The 21558-nt window shown below is 38.9% G+C and overlaps 1 protein-coding gene across 2 annotated transcripts in view; it reads right to left on the bottom strand.

The window, feature by feature from the left end:
• The window catches only part of ALDH4A1 (aldehyde dehydrogenase 4 family member A1), a 677659-nt gene that overhangs the window by 482286 nt on the left and 173815 nt on the right, over nt 1–21558 (bottom strand). For both annotated transcript variants that reach the window (XM_044063053.1, XM_044063052.1), the window contains exon 3: nt 12595–12687. In XM_044063053.1, coding sequence (XP_043918988.1) covers nt 12595–12687 — 93 coding nt within the window. The remainder of the gene's footprint in view (nt 1–12594; nt 12688–21558) is intronic.

The following is a 21558-nucleotide window of genomic DNA, read 5'->3' as shown; positions in this document are numbered from 1 at the left end:
CACTAATAAATATATAGGAATTGCTAAGAAATATAGTCTTAAACTATATAATACCAATGTCAAAAACAAATTAGTAGCATTCATACCACTAAAATATGACTTTTTGAATTAAAAGAAAACTATAAGTTTACTGATAAATGACAATACAAATGTAACGTTATATTCATTGTTACGGATACTTTCTGATTTAATCAACTTGTGGCATGGTTAACTGATGCATATAATGCTTAACATTTTTTTTTTTTATGTATGTATGCATATATGTGTGTATGTATGTATGTATGTGTGTATATATATATATATATATATATATATATATATATATTTATATATATATATGTGTATGTATGTGTATATATATATATATATATATATATATATATATATATATATATATATGTATATATATATATATATATATATATATATATATATATATATATATATATATATATAGGTAGACCATTACAATAAATGTGATACCTATGAATGCCACTCACACTATAAGGGAGATAGACAGCAAGCATATTATTTTTAAGATGCATAACCGTTATTGCTACACAAAAGATATATTAAAATAAAAGATTTTCCTTTACAATTTAAACAAAACCAAATAGTCAAGTATTAAATCTATGTATAGTTGTGTTGCCTTAGTGTTTTATAACATATTAAAAATAGATAAAGACTGTATTTAAGTAATCTGTAAAGACAGATACATGTATATTTAAAAGATATATAAGATACTTTTCATTATAAAACTACCATATGGCGGGCCGGGGAGGATGCTGAAATGCAGACTTAGAGAGATTGCTTGAATGATTAGATCATTCAAGGATGACATGTTTTTTCTCATGGAGGGGTTTGGTGGTTGTTTATCTTATATTGTTCTCAGTTATGATCTTGTAATTTACTTTTATTGGGTGTCTATAATCTATTGTAATACTGTTGGAAGAAGAAAGAACAAGTCATTCTCTTCATGTACACACATCTACACATTGTTACGAGTATATGAATATGGCTAAAAGCAAAGCTAATATAAATCCAATTGCAAAATGTATATCTCTTAATGTAAATGGTTTAAATAATAGCTGCAAAAGGGGAAGTCTTTATAGATATTTAAAGCTATGTGAAGCGCAACTAGTATTTTTACAGGAAACACATCTTACACAGGAAGACATAAATAAAATAAACAATAAAAATTATACAATACTAGTAAGTTCCACCTATAATCAGAAGTGAAGGGGAGTAGCAATTTTGTGGAAAAACACTACTTTAATGCCTAAAATCATAAACACGTTCCATGACAACTCAGGAATGTTTTGTCTAGTGACAATATCTGTCAATGAAATGATGTATACATTAGTGAATATTTATTGGATACCAGGACTAGGTGTTAGAGTGGCCAAACAACACTTAGAAGACATTGTACAATATACCAAAGGCAATTTAATCATAGCTGGAGATTTCAATTGCATTATAAAAGAAACTGACACAAATACTAAAACTACACGTAAGAGATCACCTTTAACAAAGTTGTTATCTGAGTTTGTTGAAACTTTTAATACAGTTGACATAAATGAGTATGCTATCCCAGATTCACTATTCTTTACACGTTTTTCCCATAGACATAATACATACTCTAGAATAGATAGAGTGTACATAACAAAGGATTTAACCTCTAAATTAAATAAAGTCAAGACAATTTCATGTCCATTTTCGGACCATAACACCATAACGTTTGAGATAGACTTATGTTTCAAGAGAAGGATATCAGTAACAAGAATACCATCTTACATAACAAATCTCAAAGATTTTAAGGAATTTTATATTAAAGAGACACAAACATTCCTAGATATCAATCTTACAAAAGATGTATCTGAAATATATATATGGGATGCATTGAAAGCATACCTATATGGAAGAGCGGTGGGATGGTATAAAAATAAACAAAAACAGTGGAATAAGGAATTAATGGAATTACAGTCAAAAGTAGATAATTTAAAGCTTGATATTCAAAATGGAAACACCAACTTAATAAAAGAACTAGAAGATACTAATAAAAAATACTCAGAGATGCTACACCACAAAACAATGATCAACTTAGAAAAATTAAACTATGTTACTATTCAATGAACCCTAAAACCAACGAAGAATAGCAAATAGGACTAAAAAGATTATTAAAACAAATCAAATCAAGGAAATACATAATATAGAAACCAAAAAGAAAGTATCTGATTTAGAAGGAATACTAGAAGCTTTTAGGCTATTTTTTCATAAACTTAATAATCAAAATGAGAAAACAGAAACACATTCAGCATTGAAAGCTTTTCTCAAAAACAATGTTAAAGTTAGGCTATTAGAGGAGCAGGTACAACTAATAGATAAACAAATAACAATGACAGAACTTAAAGCTGAAGTAAATAAGCTAAAATTAAACAAAGCTCCAGGTATAGATAATATCACCCCAGAAATGTTTAAATTACTATCAAATGAGGCTTTGTTGTTGTTATTGAATGTCTTTACATCAGTTAAAAATGGTAAAGACATTCCTCCTTCTTGGAAGTACACATTAATATCACCAATTCTGAAACAAAATAAAGATCCCAGTGAATGTTCATCATACAGACCCATTTCACTTCTTAATATAGATTATAAAATTTTTATGGCAATACATGCTGCTCGAATAAAACAATTACTACCACTTTTGATAGAGGAGGATCAAACAGGTTTTATAAAAGATAGGAACACTTATAACAACATTAAAAGAATTCTTTCCTTAATTGATTATATAAATGTCACAAAAAACAAAATGAATGTTATTAGCTTAGACATAAATAGCACATTTGATTCAGTGAACTGGGATTATCTGTGGTTAGTTTTAGAAGACTATGGCTTCTCAAACAACTTCACTTTGTTAATAAAATCATTATATGAAATATCACTGGCTTATATAAAACTGGGATCTTGTCTGTCTAAATCTATTAAAATAACTAAGGGCACAAAACAAGGCTGCCCTCTTTCTCCGTTATTGTTTGCGCTAGTCATTGAACCCTTAGCAAATAATATACGCATGGATAAAAATATTGAAGGAATACAACTAGACAACAGCCTAGAGCTTAAAATTCAACTTTCTGCTGATGATATTTTAATTACCTTAAAAATGATAATAGCAGTTTAAAAGCATTATGGGACTCAATTCAAAACTTTCAAAACTTTTCAAGTCTTAAATTTAATGAGAACAAAACAAATGTATTGCTTATAAATACTAATAAAAAAGATCTAAATAAAAAATACCATAAATATATCTCTACCGATAATATAATTAAATACTTGGGAATTATAATAACTAACAACCTAGATACTACAATTGAAACAAATTATAAAGAGACCTTAAATAATATTAAAAATCTAATACAAAGATGGAATAAATTCTTCTTTTCAATGGAAGAAAGGCTTTATATAATTAAAATGATCATATTTCCAAAAAGTCTTTATGTCATACAAGCTTGTTCATTGCCACCAGCTAAATCGCACCTAAAACAATTAAACGATTTAATGGTAAGATTCCTATGGTATCCAAAAAAAACAAGGATAGCTATGAAGTATCATCTAGATGATTGGGATATAGGTGGCATAGGTTTACCAGACATAGAAATATATTTGCATTCATCCATTATTAAAACAATATCATTATGGCTAAATACAAAATATACATCAAAATGGAAGCTAGTTCATGAGAGAATCTGGTTAAAATCAGGATTTGTAGTAGCAAATAAGTATACAGATTTCATACCAAACAATTTTCTATGGCTGATGAAGGAATATATGATGATACATAAGAATAAAAATATAAGTTCCAAATACATTACTTATACATTAAAATTTTCCAAAATCTTATTAATAGCAATCCTGATATTAAAGCATGGTCATTTCTTTTATATCCAGTAGCGTACACACAAGGTAATATAATAACATTTAATATGGAAGTAGTCAACATGCTTAAAGAAAAGGGATTAATATATTGGCATTAATTGCTAAACTCTGGAAAACCTCTGACAATAGACCAGATTAAACAGAAATTAAATATGGAAGATAGTTTGTGGTTACATGTACAAGAAGTAAGACAGTATATATTAAGCAAACAAGAAACAATGCAACCATCAATAAGACAAAATGTTCCTAACCTTATAGAACATATAATATTACTAACGAATCAACCCATTACTGGAAAGGGATACTTGTCATCTATTTATAAAACAAACAAAAAAATAAAAATGCATAATAATGACAAAATATGGAATTATTATAGATCAGTTAATGGACATGTGCCAAATGACAGAGATAAAAACTAATTCTTCTCTCTCCAAAGCAGACATCACTTTCATTACATTGGAGACTTTTACATGGCAATTCATACACAGATCTTATGTAACCCCTCATAAAATGGAACTTATGTTTAAGAAAAATATTGGCTGCTGGAGATGTGATTTATCAATAAAAGCAGACTGGCAACATATGTTCTACGAATGCCATTTGATTAAACCATATTGGGATAAAATAAATTATTTTCTGCAAATGGTACTCAATGATAAATTCCAGATTTCCAAATCTATTATTTTGTTTAATGCACCTGTACCCGACTGTGTGCCAAGAACAAAATATGTAATCTTATGGACTCTCCTAGCTATTGCAAGGAAATGCATTACATCAAACTGGAAATCCAAAGCTTCTCCAACTTTTAAGCAATTCATGATTATGGTGTCCGCAGTATCGCAATTGGAAATGAACACTATTAAAGGAAGAACTGAAAGAACTACATCATTATACGTAGCATGGCAAAAAGTAACTAAAATACTGGAGAATAATGACTGCAGCAGATTATAATCAGGAAACAATTGTATAGAAAGTCTTGGCACACAGTCGGGTACAGGTGCATTAAACAAAATAATAGATTTGGAAATCTGGAATTTATCATTGAATACCATTTGCAGAAAATAATTTATTTTATCCCAATATGGTTTAATCAAATGGCATTCATAGAACATATGTTGCCAGTCTGCTTTTGTTGATAAATCACATCTCCAGCAGACTGCAATCCAAATTGTAGCTTGCTACAGATCCCCCACCATACCCCAAGATTCTCACTACACCTTTCTAAACATACTGGAAAATATTAAGATAGAACCAAACACCCTAATACTGGGTGATTTTAACTACCCTGCCATTAACTGGAAAAACTACTCATGTCCCAACACCTTTGCGCAACGGTTCTTGGAATTCATAAATTCCAACGCCCTGGATCAACTAATCCATAGTCCCACCAGGGGCTCCAATATCCTAAACCTGGTCATTACCAACATGGGAAATCAATGCTCCATACCTATGGTCACCCCTCGTTAGTCAGGTCTGACCATAAGCTAATCACCCTTAACATCCACATCCCACCCCACCCCCAGTAAAGAAACCACCATAAAAACTTCTCCAAAGCCAACTTCATGCTACTCAAGTCAGAAGTGACAAACTTCATGACACCCATGCAGATGGGAACTGAAAGTTCAACTGCTGAATCCTACACTAAGGCACTGTACAAGCACATCCACTCATGCATGAATCGTGCCATCCCAAATAGAACCAAAATGCTCTCATCCAAAAAGGAAGCCAATCTGGTGGTCCCCTGCCATAAACAAACTTTACAACAAAAGGAAGAAACTTTTGCAGAAAAGAGGAAAATCCCAGGATGCAAAAAACTCCCTTACTAGCCTCAGTAAGAAACTGAGATGCCTCATAAAATCCTCCAAAGCTAGCTACAAAAATAAAATTGCCAAAGATTCCAAAGACAACCACAAAGCATTCTATAACTATGTCAAGAATCTAAATGGCAATGCTCAGATCTGCTCTGAGCTAAAACAGAATGGCATTAAATATACTGATCTGAAGGATATTGCCAATATCCTGGAAGATCGATTCAGTGCCAACTTCACCCCCCTCTCACCCCCTAAATGGCCCATCTCAATACCGGAAGATTGCCAAATTCCAGTAATAATGGCCACAAAGGTACAAAACGCACTCTCTAAAGCCAAGAATACAGCATCCATGGGACCAGATGACATCCCGGGCTGTGTAGTACATGAACTACAATATGAACTGGCACCTCACCTAAGTGTCATGTTTAATCATAGCCTCACCTCAGGTTTCGTGCCCACTGAGTGGCGCAGAGCTACAGTTATCCCAATCCACAAGGGGGGATCCACCTTGGATCCCGGAAACTACCGTCCCATCAGTCTGACAAGCCTTATCTGCAAGGCCATGGAGCGTATTATCATGGAACTTATAAACAAAGACATTGGCAACCTTCAAACACTGGACCCCACCCAGTTTGGGTTTGTGAAGGGCCAATCTTGTCTCCTGAACCTGACTGACTTCTTTGAATCAGTCTCCAGAGCCATGGACAAGGGTAAGGTGGTCCACACAGCCTATCTAGACCTTGCCAAGGCCTTTGACACCATCCCCACTCTGGAATCATAGATAAACTTACTAAGTTGGGCATTAATCCCTATGTCACCCAATGGGTTGCTAAATGGCTTACTGATAGAACCCACACTGTAAAAGTAGCCGACTCCAAATCCAGCTCCAGACAAGTGACAAGTGGAGTACCTCAGGGTTCAGTCCTGGGGCAGCTCTTGTTTGGCATCTACTTCTCTGAAGTGCAGGTCAACACTAAGGGACTCTGGCTAACAAAGTTTGCAGATGACTGCAAACTGGGAGCCATTATTGAATCCCAAATGATGTGGATACTCTACAAAGGGCCTTACAGAAACAGATGCTTGGTGCCAGAGCCATGGGCTCAAGCTCAATGCCAAGAAATGTATTGTTATCCCTTTGGGAAAAAACATGTATCCATGAATTACCATATAGGTGGCAGTACACTAAACACAGAAAGTGTGATAAGAGACTTAGGGACACAGGTGGACAGTGGTCTCACCTTCGATAACCACATCACCACAACAGTCAGGAAATCCTTCTATGTGGCACACCTCATCACGAAGGGCTTTTCATCCAGAAAAAGGAGGTCATTGTCCCACTGTACTCATCCCTCATTAGACCCATTATAGAATACAATGCCCCTTTGGTATGTACCTCTCAAGACATCTGCAACAACTGGAAAGGCCTCAGAAATACCTCACTAAAAGAATCACAGGCCTAAAGCAGATGCCCTCGCTGACCGCCTTAAAAAACTCCAGCTATACTATGTCGCATATCGTCTACTCAGAGGCGATCTCTGCTTAACATACAAGGCCATGTCAAACCCAGAGCTGTTGGACATGCTACACTTAAAGAAATCCCAATCCCTCAGAGCTACACGCTCCAGGGATCTAAACCTTGTCATCACAATAAACAAAACATGCTGGAGGGATAGGTTCCTGACCCAGAGACTCCCCAGACTCTGGAATAGATTGCCCATACATGTCAAGCAGAGTGCCTCTTTGGATCTCTTCAAGAGGAACCTTGACGATTGGATGGGAGAAAGGAAATTCACCCCAGGGATCACGTCAGTCGCCCTGCTAGACAGGGGTTCAGGAAAGTAAATAATGTGGTAAGAAATAGCCAGGGAATTGTTATGGCTAGGTTTGTATAGGCCCTAGGGCTGATAGCCTAGTACCAACCTATGAACCTATGAATTATATGTCAACAATAGACACCCTTGTAAATACTTTATTTTGGTTTTAATGTTTGATATCTGTTTAGGGGTTTTAGCCTACCTTTTTAAATAATTTGTAAATACTTCATTGTCATAAATAACCTGCATTCATGTTTTCTTGTTTTTGGAAATGAATAAAAATATTTAAAAAAAAAAGTCTTCTCTGACTCCTTCTCAGGATCATGTTTTCCTGGGTTGCTGGATTCAGATGGTGCCATTGCTTGCATCACTTCCCCCTCCTAAGGCTTTAACTCTCATTTCTTTCTTTCACACTCTTCTTCCTCTGTCTTCCATTACTATTAGGGAGTTTCTCAGAGTTCTGTGTTTCATGACATCCACCATTCCGATGCTCCCTCTGGCCGAACTTCACATGAGAAAGTTTCAGTGATTTCTGATGTCAGTGTGGCTCCAACATGCACATCCTCTAGATTTTGTAGTTCCTCTTCTTCCTTGCCTCAGACAGGAACTTCTCTGGCAGATCCAATAGTTGTCTCTGAATCCAGGGATCCCTTTTCATCCTCCTCTTCCCTCTCAGGAATTGTTCACAGATACCTCAGACATGGGATGGGGGTGCGACTTTTGGCTCCCTAAAGGTACAGGGGTGTGGCTGCCTTGTCAGCAGAAGGAGCACATCAAAGAGATGAGTGTTGTTCTGCTGGCTCTTCAGACCTTTCAGTCTCTCTTTTCTCTAGGGCTTCTCATGGTATTCACACACAATACCACAGTGATGTGGTATATCAACAAACAGGGAGGAATGAGATATTATCTTCTTTGCCAGTTAGCACTTCTGGTATGGGATCTTTGCTGCCAAGTGACTCTTCAGGGAGTTTACATCTATTCCAGTCAGAACATTGTGGCAGACACTCTCAGTAGGTCCTTAACTCAGTCCCATGAATGGATGCTTCACAAGGATGTGTTTCTGGACATTATCCACCCATGGGGTACTCCTCAAGTGGATCTTTTTGCCTCCCCTCTGAACAGACAGCTTCCTCTTTTTTGTACCAGAGTCCCAGGTCCTCTGGTATGGAAGGTGGATGCCCTCTTATTCTCTTGGAAGGGGCTGTCTCCTTATGCATTCTCTCCCCTTCCTCTCATTCTGAAAGTCCTGTCAGAATTCAACAGAATGCTTCCAAAATCTTGTTGGTGACTCCCTTTGGCTGTGACAGCACTGGTTTCCTCTTCTTCTGCATCTAGCCTTGGGAAATAATCACAAGTTACCTCACAGGGTGGATCTAATCACACAAGACAGGGGATCTCTTATCCATCCCCACCTGTCCATGCTTCAACGGACACTGTGGGTGATAAGACTTTGATTCCTCATAGACGCCTTTTCTTTTTCTGAGAACATGCTGCAAGTCCTGCAGGAGGCCAGGAAATCTATGACTAGGAAGTCCTACTTATCCAAATGGACCTGGACCCACTTACTGTGGATGCTCCTTTGGTTCTCTCTCATTTGTGTGATTTGCTCCATGCTGGTTTGGCCTATTCTTCTATTACGGTCCACCTATCAGCCATCTCTGCTTCTCTGCCCTTTTCTCCTCCTTTAGCTTCTAGATTTGAGGTGAAATAATTTCGTAAAAAGGTGTCCTTAATATTAAACCTACCAGGAAACCAGTTCCTCCTCCCTGGCAATTAATTTTTTGGAGAAGTTGACTTAGGCTCCCTTTGTGCCTGCTGCTTCAGCTTCCTTGAAACATTGTTCCTGGAAGACTGTTCTTTTGTTAGTGCTTACTTCTGCCAGATGGGTGCCTGAGTTGCAGGCCCTTATGGCCTGTCCTCCTTTTTTGATTTTTCATGAGGACAGTGTGTCCTTGCACACTAACCCTTCTTTTATGCTGAAGGTGGTTAATGAGCTATCTCTTAATCAGTCTATTAATCTGCCTACTTCTTCCCCTCTCTGCAAACTGACAGTGAGAAGGTGCTGCATACTTTGGACATGCACAGGCAACCTAGAGTTTATTTGGATGTGTCCAAGGCCATCAGAAAATCTGATAAGTTAGTCGTTTCTTCTCATTCTAGATCTTTGTTGCTTGCTTGTCCAAGTAGACTGTTTCTTCTTGGATTTCTAAGGCTATTTCCTTTGTTGCACTTTTCATGGCAAGAGCCTTCCTTTTTTAATTAAGGCTTATTCTAGTTGAGCTGTGACTTCTTCTGGTGCTTTTTTCAAAGGCTTAGATACTAATTTTATTCTTGAAACAGCTACCTGGACTTCTGTGCATACCTTTACCAAGCACTACAAGTTGGATGGTATCTCTGGAGCTAGGACTGGTTTTGCTAGTTCAGTTCTTCATGTTTTTTTAGGGGATTCTTCTGACCCTTCCTCTCCAGTTTCCTCTTGAGATTTGGCACTCTCCCATATAAATAAGAATACTGCAGCAGTGAATGTAAGGACATAGTACAGTTGTGTAAAATCTTACCATAACAGTAGCTGTCCTTGCCTTCACTGCTGCACTATTTGCTCCCTCCCTCCATCCTCCTAGTTCTTTACCTTCTTGGATGTGCACGTTACCTCTTGGATTCCTTGGACTGGTGTTCCTCCTGGGGCAATCAGTTCTGTTTTTTGTAAGCCTGAACGTCACCTTTATGCCCTACATTATGCAGGGTGCATATGGTGACATTTGGCATACCTGTTAAATTCAGAAGTCTTTGGAAGACTGGTCAGATGTCGGGCTTCCACTGCAGGGAATCCCTTATAGTTAAGAAAACTGTAGCAGTAAAGGCAAGGACATCTACCATTTTTATGTGTTGTTTTACGTGCTGTTTTCATAAAGTGCTTTTAAAGTTGCTTAGGATACATGTTGTGGGTGCAACATCTGAGAGGCCTTTGGGGTTTAGAAAGATTACATTTAAAAGTTTCAGCAAATGTGATTCTATGTGTCTGGTCAATATTGTGTGTGGTAGGTAAAGTATGTGTGTTACAGACATGTCTGGTGTTAAAAGTGCTTGCATGTGAAAGCCTCACCTCCACTGACAGTATTTAACTACATCTCTAGATACACTGCACCAGTTTCTTTAAAAATTAGTTGGCTCTCAGAAAATATGAGAGAATTACTACATTGCCCCAGAATGTCCATATCTACCAAACTGGCTGCAGAAATAGGAAAGTGCATATCTATGGCAAAATATCCTTACAATGTGATCTACAAGGAGAAGAAACAAGAGGGATTTGCAGCTGGTTAATTCAGCTGCCATAACAGTGTACATTAAAATCAAAACCGCCCAAGACTAAACTCATGTAGCAGTGCTTCTCAATGCAAAAACTAGCTGTTCTTTGCACAAGCAATGAGAAATTTTCAGGTATAGGAGAATTTCAATTCTAATACAAGTGACACATATAGAGACTATCCTTTTTGTATACATTTTTCTACAAGAAAAATAAAAACAAATATTCTCAGAAAGAAAAAATTCTTAAAATATTACTACATCAAAATGTCATGTGGTACAGACGATTCCTATATGTTGTCTTTCTTGCACAACCTTCAAATAAAGGAAGGCACAAAAAATGTACTATTTTACCTGCATTGCACTGTAAAGTCTGCAGTAAAATATTATCTATCGGCATGTAAGGGCTGTGACTGTTATAGTTAGTGAAAATTTCAAGGCTAGCAGGCTCACTGAGGAGTGAAACATCCCTTTTCTCCATTGAGACTTCTTTCACTGTTTACATAAATGCGCAAAACACTGCACACACAGCAGATCAGTAAAAACAATAACTGTGCATGCATACATACGTACATACAGATAGATAAAATATATATAATGTGTGTGCATCTATTTATTTATTCTATTTATTGCTTTTGTTGACCAGGAGATTCCATCTGGGCAAGAAGTCCCCTTTTAAAGGAGGCCTGGGAAGAAAAAAAAAATTATTACACAGAGAAGATTACATTTGATGTGTTAACATAGGGTAGAAGGCAAGCATAGGGTGTACACACACACACACACACACACACACACACACACACACACACACACACACACACACACACACACGCATGTTATACACATTTATGCAAAACAATACACACACATATACAAACAGAGAGAAAAGCTGTAGGTATGATTATGTTTGGGAGTGTGTGTGTGTGTGTGTGTGTGTGTGTGTGTGTGTGTGTGTGTGTGTGTGTGTGTGTGTGGTATGAAAAAACAACCCTGACAGGGCTAGCCACCTGGTAGTGTGAACATTGGAGATGGATGTTTTGATGTATGTATGTATGTATGTATATATTTTTTCATGCACACACACACACACACACACAGATATATATATATATTTCTTTTACTAACATATAATTCCTATATACACTTAAAAATACACACACACACACACACACACACACACACACACACACACACACACACAGATATATATGAATACATATAGATATATAGATATAGAGGTTTGTGTTAAATGATTGAAATTACAAAACTTCAAGCTCATATAGTCGCAACCATATAATCAAAGTTTTGTAATCTCGACCATGAAAAAAAAAAACAAAAAAAAATTAAAACACATGTATGCAGGGGGGAAAGCTCTGAGATCACACTACAGCTTGGAAATTGTAATATTTATGTGGCAGGGGATGTGAGGGCGCAGGATGGGCACATTGTTTTTAGTTGCATGACTGTTAATTTGTTTCTTTTATTTTATGACAATATTAGTGACATTATGTTCTGCAGTTTCCCAGTACACCCGCACCCACACACACACATACACATATACAATGCATGGCTGAAACTTTACTCACTCCATCCCATCCCAGTCTCATCCAGTTCTCTAAAATGTCTTCATGCACTCTGTCACAGAAATTTTCTGTACAAGTTTCACTGAGTAAAATCCAAGAAGGCAAGCTGGAAGGCTCTTTGAAATTTTCTGAAAACAGCTGCTAACTTACCGAGACCTGGTATCTCACATCCTTGGTCCACACTTCCTCACCTCCAACCATGCATGGGATTTCCTCCATTTTGCCTTGCAAGTCTTTAAGGGCCTAAAAAGAAGCAAATATTTTAAGTCTTGCAAAAGAAGATTTTTTTCTTTTTTTCAGACTGGAATTCCTGCTAACAAAACAACTTAATGGCCTTACCTCGTTCTCTCATTAACACCCTCTTTGTGCGGCCACATCTGATTTTGGACATCTCCCATTCACCATATCTTTATTTTTTACTTCTCCTGCTGATGCTATACACCATGGCAATACATCTTAGGCACATCAAAACTTAATTTATTTTTATCTCAAAGCCATAGGAAACATTTTCCTGCCATTTCCACCAAACACAATGCTGTTCTCTAAAATAAGATTAACTCAAATGTATTCAGCTGTTAAACCCCAGAGTCAGAAGACCTTTTACAGGGCTATCCCACAATAAGTGCTCTAAAAATGAAATTATCAATGCAATTATCACTGTACTGTATGTAAGACATTGGTACACAGACAAGAAATCTACTTTACTATATGCGCAAGTCATCAAAGTCTCTTTGGTTGAGCTGACAAGTGAACATGTGAACATGCAAACCAGATTTTTTTTTTTTTAATGTGGGAAGTACCGAATCCCCATAACTCCTTTGCAGGGGGATCAACTAATATCTCTGAGGTTTCCAAACCACAAGGTAGTGTTCAGATTGGGGTACTAAAGCACAAGTATAACTAAACATCATCATCATCTTCTTTAGGCTGTTCCCGTTAGGGGTCACCACAGCGGATCACCTGTTTCCATTTCTTCCTGTCCTCTGCATCTTGCTCTGTCACACCAACCACCTGCATGTCCTCTCTCACCACATCCATAAACCTTATCTTAGGCCTTCCTCTTTTCCTGTTACCTGGTAGCTTCATCCTTAGCATCTTTTTCCCAATATACTCAGCATCCCTCCTCAGCACATGTCCAAACCAACATAATCTTGCCTCTCTGGCTTTGTCTCCAAACCTTCCAACCTGGGCTGACCCTCTAATATACTTATTCCTAATCCTGTCCACCCACGTCACATCCAGTGCAAATCTTAACATCTTTAACTCTGCCACATCCAGCTCAAACTCCTGCCTTTTTGTCAATGCCACTGTCTCCAACCCATATAACATAGCTGGTCTCACTACCCTCTTGTAGACCTTCCCTTTCACTCTTACAGGTACTCGTCTGTCACAAATCACTCCTGACACTCTTCTCCACCCACTCCATCCTGCCTGTTCTCTCTTCTTCACCTCTCCTGCCTGTTTTCTCTTCTTCACCTCTTTTCCTCACTCACCGTTACTCTGAACTATTGACCCCAAGTATTTAAACTCATCCACCTTCGCCACCTCTACTTCTTGCATCCTCACCATTCTTCTATCCTCCCTCTCATTCACACACATATATTCTGTCTTAGTCCTGCTGACCTTCATTCCTCTTCTCTCTAGAGCATATCTCCATCTCTCCAGGGTCTCCTCCACCTGTTCCCTACTCTCACTACAGAACACAATGTCATCTGCAAACATCATAGTCCATGGGGACTCCTGTCTGATCTCGTCTGTCAACCTGTCCATCACCATTGCAAATAAGAAAGGGTTCAGAGCTGATCCTTGATGTAACCCCACCTCCACCTTAAACGCATCCATCACTCCCACCGCAGACCGCACTAAATAAACATATAAATATAAAAATTGTATAACTTGAATATTAGTAAGCATAATGGAAATTTACTAGACTGACAGCATGAAAAATTTTCAAAATTGAGGACGTTTCCAAAACTCTAGCAACCCGAGTTGTCATTTAGATAACAACTACTGCATATGTAACTGCTAGCTGAAAAGCATAAATTGTAATTAGAAAATGTTTTAAAAAGAACCACCAAAGCAGTGCTAATTTTGTACTCTGTAGGAGCTTTTCAGTTAGACACTTATTCTGCCATGTTAAATTTGCTTTTAGTGACTCCCAAAAATGCTGCTATCCTATTCAGAATAAACTCTATTTGCCACAAATAACTTATGTCTCCCAGGATTTTATTCAAGACAAAGTACAGACATATAAGTAGGATATTACTTACTGTGCTACATTGTCTGTGACTCAGACAAACTGGCTTCAAGTTAGGAATTGGCGAGGTAATAGATACCCTTCAAAAGCCCCTGGACTACAAAGAATGTTAGTTGATAATGCTAGTCGTAAAATATGGACTATAAAGATGTAACACAAAATGATTACACAGACAGTTTAAAAACATGTAAGAAGTGAGAAAGTGCTGCAAAGGAAGGCAGCATTCGTCCTTCTCAGTATAAAAAAGTTTTTATCCAACATGAGACTAAATAAAATCATAACATAACAGGAGTTTCATATGATCCAAGAAACCGCAAAGTATATTAATGACACCTGGAGTAAAAAGACCAGAAAAGGAGAGAGTCCCCCAAGCATTTACAAGCACATGGTCATCCCCAGAACAATAAGCAGTAGCTAGCTGTGAAGAATTAAAGTGTGCTCTGTAGGAAGACCGCAGCAGTGACAGCTCCAGAGATGCCTAATCAAATTAATCCAATGACAACAAACTACTTTTAAGAAATGAGCTCAGGGATGATGCAGATCGTTGAAGTAAAAAACAAGAGATTATTTGCCATTGTCCATCTCGTCTGATTCATTATAGCATTTGAAGACACCATCATAGCACTGAAACAGTGACTGGAAAAGATGTTGTTACTGATAAATGCCCAAGAGAATAAAAGAATTTAGAAAAAAAAAATATGGAAAATATCCTCTTTTGCCATGTGGAAGACAACTGAAAGAAATGACCACCAAAGTTTGCTGTGCTACTGTTCTAAAATATTTAGGTCCCAAGATCTGAATGAGTGTGCTACTATTAGTTGGAGTGTTTGAAATCAGTTTAATTTAATTTACCAGAGCTTCACAGAGGTTAGCAACAAGCAATCAATCTCCTGTGTTATGCGAAGCAAACACTGCCTGCTACTGAAAAATAAGGATCATTTTTACTCGATCTGCACTTCTTGCATTGCATTTTACTGTGTGCTATTATTTTTTAACTGTATTTTACCATATTTTTGCTGTTTCCTGCACTTCTGATCTAGCATAGAATTGGTTCAGATTTACTGGACCCAGTCTGTTTTCACAGTTTCTGAGCATTAATCCAGTTTTCCTTCATAAAAGAGGTCCTAACTCTACACCCTAGTGAAAATAGAGTAGAGTGTAGCTAAGGACCTATCTGAGTGGTAATTGTTGGCCCAGGTCCCAGTGTAGTGTGCTAGTATGGTTTAGACTGCTTGAAATCAATTTAATTTTGTTGCTACTTGTCGCCCGCGTTAGTGCGGGTTTACATGGCACACACCATCTGCATAATCATACACTACCAGGCAGTGCAGTATACCATAGGTGGTTATAGATGCAGACTCTTAGATGGGTAATTTTCCCTTAGTCAACTGCTTGTGCTCCATCGGAGGTTTCTTTCTGTTGTGCTTCACTGCCCAGTTAGCCACTAAGCTGAGCCTCTGAGGTTACTGCACTACACTTACCCATTAAGCCCCTCACAGTTTAGAACTTTTTCTTGTCCCTTAGCCATACCCGGTCCTTCTATTCCCCTCCCTCTTACTGACTGCTGTACTTCACCTAGCATCATGAAAGGAAAACTTCCCACCATTTCTCCAGCCAACCTGATCGACATGGGCATCCTGAGGCAATGTAGCAATTGCCTCATGTACACTGACAACCCACTTCTCTTTTATTCACACAAATTTGATATGTGAGAGATGCATCTATATTAAGAATCTAGAATCTAGGCTCTCTTGCTCACATATCAGTATATCTGATACTAAGCAGGTTGTCAGCTCATACACTTTACCTCCTGCACCATCCATGTGTACAGCACCTAAACCTACATATGCAGAGGTACTCACTGGAAAGCCTACCTAAAGATCAGAGACCTCCCAAACATAAACACACCATTTAATACCTTCCCAGCAAATCACAGCACACATACAAATGCACAGAACAGTGTCTTACCAAACATGCCCCTAAGCCAAAACACAAAATCAAATGTTTTAGTCATAGGTGACTCCATTGTGAGACACACAGTTGTCCCACTCACCAGGTTGGATAAGGAAAGGGTCACTGTCAGCTGTCTGTCAGGTGCCAGGATCCACTACATCACACTTGCACTCAAGTCTCTCAACAACAGGCACTGTTATAACTCTGTCATAGTCCATGTTGTTGTGAACAACTTGAGACATACCTCACTAGACTATATGAAGAGAGACATGGCTGAGCTCTCTGATTATGTGTCAGGGCTGTCATGTCCCTAGCCTTAAGCAGCATTCTACCTTCATCTAGGATGATGCCTCAATACAGACAAAAAATTATTGACTTCAACAACTGGCTTAGTTTCCACTGTCATTTTAAGGGGATCCAGTACCTGTGACCTGGGATGATATGGTGGCTAGACAATGTTGCTTTGCCAGAGATGGTCTCCACCTGTCACCTCTGGGCTTTCAGTTACTAGCCAAGGCTCTTGCCTCCCCCAAAGTGCCTTTTTTATGCAATGTCACAAAAACAAAATTTCTGACAAAAATATTCTCAAAAATAACCTTAAGTTTATGCTGCTAAACGCAAGGAGTCTAAATCTGAAACTGCACTCACTGGAATCACTCCTCACTTTGGAAGATGCAGACATCTGTACAGTCACAGAGACCTGGATCAAGGCCACAGATAGCACCCAGCCATACCTAGATATAATGCCTTCCACATGTTCAGACCACAAAATGAACACGTGAACACTAAAGGAGGAGGAGTATCAGCATTCAAAGTTAAATACACCTCCAGTTTGGCTAGACAGAATAATTCCCTAGAGTTACTCCATGTGCAAATAACTAAAGGAAACACCCCTTTCCAAGTTGTCTTCAGGTATTGATCCTCTTCCATGAACTACTATATCCATACTGTCTACTTGTATCTACTTGAGACGCTCAAAATACAACCAAACACCCCGGTTAAGGGTGACTTTAACTACCCATCCATAAATTGGGTAAATTATACATATTTTTCAGTATGCTGTAGTTGACAGGGGCCTGGGTTTGAAACGTGGCAGGGGTGATTATTTTAAGACCTGAATGGCCTAGTGGGCTAATGCACTATGCTGTAATTCAAACACACTCACCCAAAGGTTCTTGGACTTTGTTAACTCAAATGCCTTGGAGCAGATATTTTGCACTCCCACAAGGGGCCAAAACATTCTACACTCGGTACTTACCAACATGGTAGAATAGTGCACCACCACAAGTATGTGTCCCTCCTTGGTGAAGTCTCCCTGGTGAAGTCTGATCATAAATCAGTCTCTTTCGAAGTAACAATAGCATCAGAACCCCTCAGGAGAAATTAGCCTATAAACCTTCTCCCAAGCCAACTCCAGCCTCTTACAAGAAGGCTGTAATAGTTTCAAAGCTCCTGTCCCCAGTGACGGCAAGGACACCTATACTGGGATATACACCAATGCATTGTATAAACATCTATACAATTGTACTGACTCAGTCATTCCTGATAGGACCAAAGCAAGATCCTCAAGAAAAAGCAAGCCTGTCTGCTGGACATCCGCCATAAACAGGTTATATAATAAGAGGAAGAAATTGCTGTCTAAGAGCAAGAAGGAACGATCTCAAAACTGGAAGCATGTAAGACATCTTGTATTGTCCTCTAAAGTTAACTATGAATCTAGATTAGCATCCCTAGTTAAGGATAACCACAAGGTATTCTTTAGCTACATCCAAAACCTTAAAGGAAAAGCCCAGATTTGTGCTGAACTGGTAGTGAATGATACCACATATACTGAACCAGTGGAAATAGCCAACCTGCTGGCGGACACTATAGTGAAAACGTCACCCTCCCGTCCCTGCCACATATATACCCTAAAACATTCCTACCACCTATTCTCCACCTAGAATCTCTAAAGAGCAGGTCTTAACTCCTCTCTGCAAGACCAAAAACAAAGCCTCTATAGGAGATGATAACATCCCAGGCTGAGTTTTTAATGGTTTATAACAGGAGTTAGCAAAACCATTTCAACCACAACCTAAGCACTAGTTTTATCCCTGCTGAATGTAAAAAGCTACCATCATCCCCTTGCACAAGGGGGGTGCATCCACTGACCCTGGGAACTATAGACCCATGAGCCTAATCAGCCTTATCTTCAAGGCTGGTGACATGAATGACAAATTCACCACCGTAACAGGTACAAGCAAGCAAAATCTGAGGGTAATGCTACTCAATGCTAAAAGTCTAAACCTCAAAATGCACTAATTCGAGGCACTCCTTAAAATGGAGAACATTGACATCTGTGTGCAGTGACAGAGACCTGGTTCAGAGCTCCAGAGAGTACCCCTGTGTTATCAGGCTATAATTCATACCACATCTTTCGGCCACCTAACCCAGAATGAAGCACTAAAGGTGGAGGCATGTCCATATTCATTAAGGATATCCACACCTCCTGGCTATTTGCACAGCATAATGCATCCGAGATTATCCAAGTGCAACTAACTCTGGGCAAGACCGCAATCCAAATTGTAGCTTGCTACAGACCCCCCCCCCCCATGCCCCAGGATTCCCACTCCTCATTTCTTGATACACTGGAAAGTATTAGGGTACAACCCAACACCTTAATATAGAGCGATTTTAACTACCCCACCATTAACTGGGAAAACTACTCATGTACCAACTCTTTTGCTAAACCTTTTCTGGAATTCATAATTCCAATGCCTTGGATCAACTTATTCACACCCCCACCAGGGGCAGCAATATCCTAGACCTGGTCATTACCAACATGGGCAACCGGTGTTCCACACCAGAGGTCAATTCCTTGTTGGTCAGATCTGACCACAAGCTAATCACCCTAGATATCCACATCCCGCCCCCACCCCCAATTAGGGAAACCACCGTAAAAAACTCCAAAGCCAACTTCACGCTTCTTAAGACAGAAGGGGTAAACTTCATGACACCCATGTAGACGGACAATAGAGGTACGACTGCTGAATCCTACACAAATGCACTTTATAAGCACTTACACGAGTGCATGGATCATGTTATCCCTAATAGAACCAAGATGCTATCCTCCAAAAAAAGGAAGCCAATCTGGTGGTCCTCTGCCATAAACAAACTCTACAACAGAAGAAAGAAACTGTTGCAAAAAAAGAGTAAAATCCCATGACTGGAGGAACTCCCAGGTCAATCTCAGTAAGAAGCTGAGATCCCTCATAAAATCCTCCAAAGCTAGTTACGAAAACAAAATTGCCACTGACTCTAAAAACAACCACAAAGCATTCTATAACTATGTCAAGAATCTCAATGGCAACACTCAGATCTGCTCTGAGTTAAAGCGCAATGGCACTAAATATACAGAACCAACTGATATTGCCAATATCCTGGCAAATAGGTTCAGTGCTAACTTTACAATATCCCAGGCTGTGTTCTACACGAACTACAGAATGAACTGGTACCCTACCTAAGTACCATGTTCAATCATAGCCTCACCTCAGGCTTTGTCCCCACTGAATGGCGCACCACGATGGTTATCCCACTCCACAAAGGGGGAGCCATGACGGACCCCGGGAACTACCGCCCCATTAGCCTGACAAGCCTGGTCTGCAAGGCCATAGAAGGTATCATCATGGAATTCATAAACAAAGACATTGGTAATTTCCAAACTCTGGACCCTACCCAGTTCGGGTTTGTAAAAGGCAGATCATGTCTCCTAAACCTGATTGACTTCTTCGAAGCAGTCACCAAAGCCATAGATGAGGGTAAGGTGGTTCACACAGCGTATCTAGATCTCGCCAAGGTTTTCGACATCATCCCCCACTCTGGAATTATAGATAAGCTCACTAAACTAGGTATAAATCCCAATGTCACAAGATGGGTTGCCAACTGGCTCATGGACAGAACCCACACTGTGAAAGTAGCAGACTCCAAATCCGACTTCAGACCAGTGACAAGTGGAGTACCACAGGGTTCAGTCCTGGGTCCTCTCTTGTTTGGTATCTACTTCTCTGAAGTACAGGCTAACACAGAAAGTCTTTGGCTAACAAAGTTTGCAGATGACTGCAAACTAGGAGCCATAATCAAAACTCCTAACAATGTGGACATACTACAAAAGGGCCTCACTGAGAGAGATGCCTGGTGTCAAAGCCATGGCCTGAAGCTCAATGCCAAAAAGTGTATTGCCATCCCCTTTGGTAAAAACTCTGTACCCATGAACTACCACATAAGTGGTAGTCTACTTAATGCCGAAAGTGTGATATGAGACCTTGGGACACAGGTGGACAGTAGTCTCTCCTTTGATAATCACATCACCACAGTGGTCAGAAAATCCTTCTACGTGGTTCACCTCATCACAAAAGGTTTCTCATCCAGAAAAAAAGAGGTCATTGTTCCCCTCTACTCATCAATCATTAGACCCATTATAGAGTACAACGCCCCTTTTGGTATGTACCTCACACGACATCTACAACAACTGGAAAAGCCACAGAAATACCTCACAAAGAGGATTACTGGCCTCAAACAGATGCCCTATGCAGACCGTCTCAAAAAACTCCAGCTTTACTCCGTCGCATATCGCCTACTCAGAGACGATCCCTGCCTAACATACAAAGCTATGTCAAACCCAGAGCTGTTGGACATGCTCCACTTAAAGAAATCCCAATCCCTCTGAGCTACACACTCTAGGGACCTAAACCTTGTCACCACAATAAACAGAACATGCTGGAGGGATAGAGTCCTGTCCCAGAGACTTCCCATACTCTGGAACAGACTACCTATCTATGTCAAACAGAGCTCCTCATTAGCACTCTTCAAGAAAAATCTTGATGTTTGGATGGGAAATAGGAAATTCACCCCAGGGATCACTTCTG

Source organism: Protopterus annectens, chromosome 2.part1 (genome assembly GCF_019279795.1).
Source record: "Protopterus annectens isolate FY-2018-M chromosome 2.part1, PAN1.0, whole genome shotgun sequence".
In the NCBI taxonomy this organism is placed as follows: Eukaryota; Metazoa; Chordata; order Ceratodontiformes; family Protopteridae; genus Protopterus; species Protopterus annectens.
This window is presented reverse-complemented; position numbering and strand designations above follow the sequence as displayed.